Consider the following 7,526-nt stretch of genomic DNA (forward strand, 5'->3'; position numbering starts at 1 on the left):
TGGTGAGGAATCACTGAACCATAAAGTGTATTCAGCAAGACAGGTTATTAAGGCCAAGTAATTCAACATGCAATATCTCAAATGTAAGGAGGTCAGTGGCAAAATAAGTTAAACTTCAGTCCCTTCAGTTGAAATAAGATTTAAAGGATTGCCTTTTTATTTTTTTCTTGGTAGATCAATTTAAGGCATGGCACTACATACATAAGGAGAATATTGATTGAAAGGGGCCTGTGGGGGGAGGTAATGGCTGCTGGAATCATGCCACTGCAGTGCCTAACAGTGCGAGAAGCCTAGGGTGCTCCCCATATGTTATTGCCTGGCTGGCTGAGTCTTACATAAATGTTATAAAGTGACAAGAGTAAAAGATTACAGCCTTAATAGGCTGACCTCGAAGGACACGCCATGAAATGAGCACAGGTGAAAACAGCTTAACAGTCTGTAGTTTTACTAATTCAAATCCAAGACAGACCCGCCTTGCAATGAGTGAGCCGGGCCACGGCGCTGAAGTCAACTGTCAAGGTGCTGTCTTCACCTACGGATCTGTATTTACTCTGTGGATCTCCAAGGAATAGCTAATGCTTTATCACACAGGGAAGCAAAAAGAGCGAGATTCCTAGGACTGTGGCAAAAGGATGAGAAAAGAGGCTGAACTCCGAGCAGTCTGCTCCCACAGCACCTCTTAGGATGAATCTGGAGTCAAGACTCTGGGCCACTCTATGACTAGGGATGAAATCTTGAAAAGTGATGAATAAGAATAGATTTTTTTCTTCAATGATAGGTATTTTGGGAGAAGTAAAATATAGCTCAAAGCTACTTATTTCTTGACATGCTTAGGAGGGGAAGTCAATATCAAAATCCTTGGTTCCCGTGGATTCAGATATAAATTTTAATGCTTCTTTCACTGATCAGAGAGAAAATTCTTAAAGATTCTGGTTTTACAGAATCAAATTCAACTTCTTGGAAAGAAATCATTGATTACTATAACACAGGCTACTTAAGATGAAAGACATAGAGTGTGAAGAGACTGGAAATGAAGGAATTGGGGAGCTAATGCCTGACCTGACCGGTACTCTTTGAAGTCTAATATTTACATAATTATCTCATCATTCATCTTCATCAAATGCTAAGCCCTGAGATTTTCTGTCACCATAACATCTACGAGCACCAAAGAAAACGGACATGGTCTTGGCAGTGTCAAGCCAGTGACCATCCCATCACACTCACGGATAAAGTCAGGTTGAGGTAGACTTGCTCGGTCCCTGGGCCTGAGCGCCCCAATGCATGGAGGGCCTTGGCCACAACCTCCTCTCTCAGGACCCCATCAAATTCCTCCTGCAAAATGACAAAGAGGCAGACAAAGAAAGGATTCTCATTAGAAAAGAAACAATTTGTCTTGTCATATCTAAAATTTATTTAGCATATTATATACCCAGTGCTGTGCCCTCCACAACTTGCCACCCCCAAAGAAAATTCTGTGTTGAACACATACACATACTAGGTATAATTAAATACACATCTACCAAATTAATATTTTTATTGCCACTGATTTTTCAGGTGGTCTCTTGCACTAGGCATTCAAAGTTGAGTGAACACACAGTGGCCGTAAAAGCACCGCCATCAGTAGTAATGGCAGCCACTGAGTGAGTGGTCCCCAATGCAGGCACTGTGTGTGAGTTCAGTCACCCTTTCATCAACCCTCAGGCGGGTATTCTTACCTCCATCTAACAGATGAAGAAACTGAGGTTCAGAGGTTACCTTGCATGAGACTGTAGACAGTATGCAGCAGAGCTGAAATGACCTAAATCTGTCTGACCCCAGGCAATTCTATACTCAACTACCTACCCACACCCCAAAGAATGGTTACATCAAATGAAGTAAAGTTTTTCTCTAAATTTGGTATTCTTGCTGTAGAAAGCAGGTCCTCAGTTCACTTCTCATTGGCCAATTTTGCCAGATTTATATAATTTGCAAGATATACTAAAAGATATATTAAAAGGTGACAATCCTTTTCATAAGGAGATTGATCCTTGATCCATACACATCTCATTGACCAAATGGTAGCCAGACATGCCTTTGCCCTAGTAATGACAAACAGAAGAGCTAACATGTAGGTCAGTGTCATGTTTGTGCTGACTTCGATTCCATAATGACCAACGCATTAACACTGAGCAAAGCACAACAGAAAATACAGTAACCAAGTAAGTCACACTGATGTACCTATGAGTAGCATATGAACCACAATAACAAAATAACCTTTTTCTGGGTCTTCCATTTAATTCAGGAGCCCAGAGTGCAGCTGAGGCTGTGAATACTGAGGACATGAGTATAGGTCCATGCACATATTGCCCATGTGAAGACAGCTTTGTAACTGGGCAGGTGTGGCCAAACCACAGTTCTGCCATTTTGGATATGTAACTTTGGGGAGATCAAGTTTTTGCAGAGTTTTAGATCTACATTTATTAGTAGGAAGTGCTCTGGACATGCCACTCCAAACTATGCTGCTTTGGTATATGGATTGTTTGGAACTAAAGGTGCTTGAAAACAGCAAAGGCAAAGAGGGGCTCTCTCCAAATCCTTTTATCTACTAAAGACAGATCCTCCCAAAGGAACTCAATTGTCATGAATCCCTCCCTGGGAGTTGCTCCAACCAGAGAAGACTGACCCTTCTCACAGGAGAGGAGAAGAGAGCTGACACCACACTTTGTCACAGCTAGCTTACCTCCTGGGTTCTGCGAGAGCCCGTGCAGCTTTCCGAAAAGCATTTACTCTCCTCTAAGTGGCCTACAGCCTCCCTCCCCTTCCCCTGTAAACATGGCATTTAAACTCTCAAATCTCACTGTTTGGGGGAAGGTATTCACTTTTGTTAGTTCCTATGATGCCCCCACACATGTAATATTAAAATTAATAAATCTGTATGCTGATTTCCAGTTCATCTACCTGTTGTCAGCTGATCGCAAAAGCCCTGCTATCAAACCTGGAAGGTAGGAGGGAAAGCTCTCCCTCTCCTATGTCTAGTGTTTGGGGGAGAATGAAAAAATAACATATATAACATTCTTAGTGTAGTGCCTGGAACCCAGCAAGTGTCCCCATTAAATTTTCAGTTGCTGCATTTGGTTGATGTCAGAAATTCCACATCTTAATATTTCACTCATCCATACCAACCAACCTGTTCACAAAAGGGAAGATATTTCTTTCTAAATAAAGTGGCAATGTCTTCTGTAAGGCCCGGGAAGGAATGGAGACAGGAGAATATAAACTCTGTCCCAAACTTTCTACCTGGATGCTTAAGTTCGCCTGTCCCATCATAACCCCATTCCCTGAAAATGTGATGGCATTCCATCCTTCCTACAGTAGGTAGATGCCTGTCTTTTGAGGTCACTGTGACAGGGAGATGGGCCACTCTGTAGGCATTTTCCCAGATTCCCTAGGCAAGACTGCCCAGCAACCTCCTCTCATGTCCTTTGAGGGTCCCATAATTTGGCCCCACTATGCTTTCCTTAGATAAGCAAAGAGAATGAGAACTCTACCGGCCTCTTCCCACATAATCCATCAGTGGCAGCACCTACGTCCATGTTCCTGAGACTCTTCCTTGCCTTGGCTTCCCCATTATTTAGCTCTTCTTTCTTCTCCTACTTCTCTGACCAGCCTTTTCCACTTTCACTCCTTGATTCTTCTTCCTCTGCCTGTCACTAAAATTACTATAGCCCTAAGATTCTGTTCCTGGTCATTCCTTCCCTTCCCTTGTCTTCCCTGATGACCTCATAGGCTCCCGTGCAAAATGTCCCCAAGTCATCTACTCTGAGACCACTCCCCTGATTTTCAGTTATTTGGCTCCTAGATCTACCTCCTTAATGCACAGCTCCACCTGTCCCTGATTCCTATGGTGATGGTGACCCGTAGGCCCAGCAGTCATCCCAGACCACTGACATTCAATTAATAACTATCCCATCTTAAATATCTTGCAACCTTTCCTCTTTATCTTCCTTTGCATTCCCACTGCCGTTGCCTTAATCCAGACTCTGCTAGAATCTTCTTACCAACCTCTCATCAAACCCCAACTGGCCATCAGAGCAGTTCCCCACTGCTTAGAGTATCAAGTCTGTGCAACAGCAGAGAGCCCTCCACACTAGTCCCTCCACGGCTGCTGCATCTGCTCTCACCTGGAACTCCTCAGTAGGAAGCTGCTCCTTGCACACCTTTCACCAAACAGGAGATATGGTGTATGATCCAACAGAGGCTGAGTGCTAGGATTCACTCACATGCTCATCTCACTTCCAGAGTAGAGATCATGTATGTCCTCCATCATTTTCTCACCTTCTCCTACTTCTCCTACCATTGTTGCTATTATTTACTGCATCTTTTAATTTCTTGAGACCCTATGCTATATACTTTATTGTTTATATTTGTTATATTTTGTTATAGTTAATTATGTTGTATCATATTTAATAGAGTCTCTCATTAAATTTGGTGTTCATATCTATCCCATGAGTAGGCATTGTTACCCACATTCAGTTACAGACAAAGTGTGGTTTTCATGCATCAGATTTGGGGACTTGCCATTTCTGCTTTACACAGTCAGAAGGCTTCTTATATAGCAATCATCCCATCAATGTTTGTTCAATGAAGGTCAAACTCATTAAAACCTTGGGCTGGGGATATAGCTTAGTTGATAGAGTGCTTATGTCACATGCACAAGGCCCTGGGTTCAATCCCCAGCACCACACACACAACCTCTTAATAGACTCTACTAAGCAGATAAAAACATGTAAAACTTTATTCTATTTACAAAGTATAAGTGATATATTAGGCTAAGCATTTTATAGATAGCATCTCACTTAATTCTCACAAATCCCTTAATATAATCCTCATGTTATGCATGAGTCAGAAAGAGGTTAAGTAACTTGGTCAAGATCTCACACTAAGAAAACACTAAACCAAGCCTCAAACACAAATCTGCCATTCCAAAAGCACTGCTTTGAGCAGCTGGACTGCACTGCTTCCCTTAAATTCATAAGGGCTTCTGAAATTTGAGGCTAATTGCAATGATAGGCACTCAATAGTCATTGTGACCATGTTAGCATTACAACTCATTCAGGCTAAGACATGGAAAATAAATCACAGAGAATGAATGGCCAAATGTTTCTTTTTAAAACTTTTTAGTTCATTCAGCACATTAAAATTTAAACAATACTATGAAAAGTCAAAATACAATGTGAGGAACCAAAATAAATATTAATGCTTCGAACATAAATGGAAGAAATAATGAACTTTTTCTAAACACATTCTACAAGCCTAAAAGGAATAACTAGTTCAAGTCAACTCCTTCTATGGCTTGTTAATGGCATACTGAAGACAGATTAACATTGGTACTAATGAACCCCATAGCTGAAGAGCATGTGTTAATTAGAATAATAAAGTATACTGGTGGTTCATTTGTGAATTCCTCTGGGATGGAAGCTGGTGGAAACCATACAAACATTTCAAAGTTGCAAAAACACTGCTACAGTTTTGCAACAGTTATTGTTAAAGGTGGCAAACAAAGTAAATCAACAAAATATGAACAAAGTAATAACTTTCTACAATCAATTTATTTAAGCAAGACTAAAGTGCTAACCAGCATAAGTAGAAGGAAGTAGAAGAAGAAAAATAAAATGGGGGATTAAAGGTGGAAAACACTGCCAATTGTTCAAAGTGAATAGAAAAAGGACATTTCTAAAGAAGAGGAACCCAAGTGGGGGAAGAATGTGAACAGTTAATAGTAGAATCAGTAATATGCAGGCTAGAGAGGGGAGAATGAGAAGAAATAAGACAAAGGAAGGAGTTTGTGAAAGGGAACAGTCATTAACAGAGAAACACATTTGGCTCCAAAGAAGAACAGTGACTAGGAAAAGATACAAAGATGCTAAGAGGGAAAGCAAGAAGAATACACAGAATGGAGATATTGGAAACATTCTATTTCCAATTATTATGTGTACTTCTAAAAAGAATTTGAAGCACTTTATATTATGGAGGAAGAGGAAATGGGAAAGAAAATATAAAGAAAATTATTGAAATTAGAAAAAATATTGATTCTGAGTCTCCTGGTAGCCAAAACCAAGAGGGGAAACCTGAGTATTGAAAGGAAAACAAATCCATTTGTTTTCGAAAAAAAAGTAAAGAATTTATTAGAGGCCAAGAGAAGAAAATGATCTGATGAGAAATGAAAAAGGAACAAGAAGGCTAAGAGGGGAACAGGAAGCTAGTGGAAGAAAGAAACTGGGAGATGGACAAAAGAAGGATTGCAGAAAAGGGAATTTGTATTGATGTGAAAGGTGAAGCCACCACTCCAAGTAATACAGGTGAAAATGTTGGGAAGGCTCTGCACATCTGTGAAATACGTCCCAGTAAGCTGGCTGTTTGAACATTCTACACATTCTACATCCCCCACCCCCGCCTCATTCACTCACATAAGGCATATGTCCCTGGCAGTAATACATGAAAGTTTTAAGTCGTTTTAAGTCACTTAGTGTTTGAGGGCGCACTTAGATTACTTCAAGAGAGTAACCCCACAACCCCGGGGAAAGTGCGAGCGTACTTCACACAGTCCCGGGAAACAGGTCAGCTGCTGAGGATGCCAGAGATGAATTCTGCCTGTTCGCAATAAGGCAATAATTTTGTCCAGGTGTGATTTTGAAAACGTTAAAGCCCTAACCCTCATTCACATACATACTTCTTTTCGTAACGATGCTATAAGTAACTTGACTCATAAGAAATCAAATAGGTCAACGAAAAAGAAAGATGTTTGGTGATAGTTCACGCAGCGGGTGGAGAAACAGATGACAGAAATGAGAAGCAAAGAGCGGGACTCTGCGCGGTCCGGAAGGGGCGCTGGAGCCCGGGAGCACGGGCCGAGCCCGGGGCTGGTGAGGGGTGCGCGGGGAGCCGCCGAGGGGCCTGACGGCTGGAGAGGGAGGCAGGGAGCGAGGGGCAGGGGAGAAGGCACACCTCCAAATTCAGCATTTCGGACTCGGAGGACTCCTCGGATTCCCCTTCTCCCTCGGGCTCGCCCTGGTAGTCTTCTCCTTCCGCCTCCGACTCCTGATAGCGGTGAATGAGCTGCTGGAGAAGGTAGGAGGAGTCTTTGCTGAAAGTGCTTTTCTGTTTCTGCCCCATGGGGAAAGAAGACCAACAAGGATAGCGCTCTTTTTCTGAGTGCAGCATTATCGACGTGGATCCAGTTCGTAAACTGTTGAAGGCTCTCTGGAGAGAAGACGCTCTCGGTCCTTGGGGACCTCCCTCGGAGGCCGCCATCTTGTTTGGCGGAGTTGCCTAGGAGACTAACGCCGGGAGCGCGGCGCCGCAAAGGATCCTGGGGGCTGTAGTCCCCGCGCTGCCACGCGTGCTCCCCTTCCTCCCGCGTGGCCGCTCGCCTTGGTCTTGAGTTCTTTTTATCTGCATTTTCTATAATTCTTCTCTTTTTAGTCCGTTCAGTTCAGTCACTGGCTTTGTTTCTTTTTGGATGTCTCCTCTTTTCGCCACCCTCCTCC

General features: G+C 42.5%; 1 protein-coding gene across 1 annotated transcript in view; it reads right to left on the reverse strand.

Moving 5' to 3' along the window:
* Lrguk (leucine rich repeats and guanylate kinase domain containing) overlaps positions 1 to 7,290 on the reverse strand; it is a 70,589-nt gene extending 63,299 nt beyond the window's left edge. The window contains exons 1-2 of the mRNA XM_077109925.1: positions 6,985 to 7,290; positions 1,225 to 1,332 (exon numbers count right to left, since the gene is read on the reverse strand). Of these exons, the coding sequence (XP_076966040.1) occupies positions 1,225 to 1,332; positions 6,985 to 7,290 (414 nt within the window). The remainder of the gene's footprint in view (positions 1 to 1,224; positions 1,333 to 6,984) is intronic.
* Between the last annotated feature and the right edge of the window lie 236 nt (positions 7,291 to 7,526).

This window comes from Callospermophilus lateralis, chromosome 1 (genome assembly GCF_048772815.1).
Source record: "Callospermophilus lateralis isolate mCalLat2 chromosome 1, mCalLat2.hap1, whole genome shotgun sequence".
Taxonomy (NCBI): Eukaryota; Metazoa; Chordata; class Mammalia; order Rodentia; family Sciuridae; genus Callospermophilus; species Callospermophilus lateralis.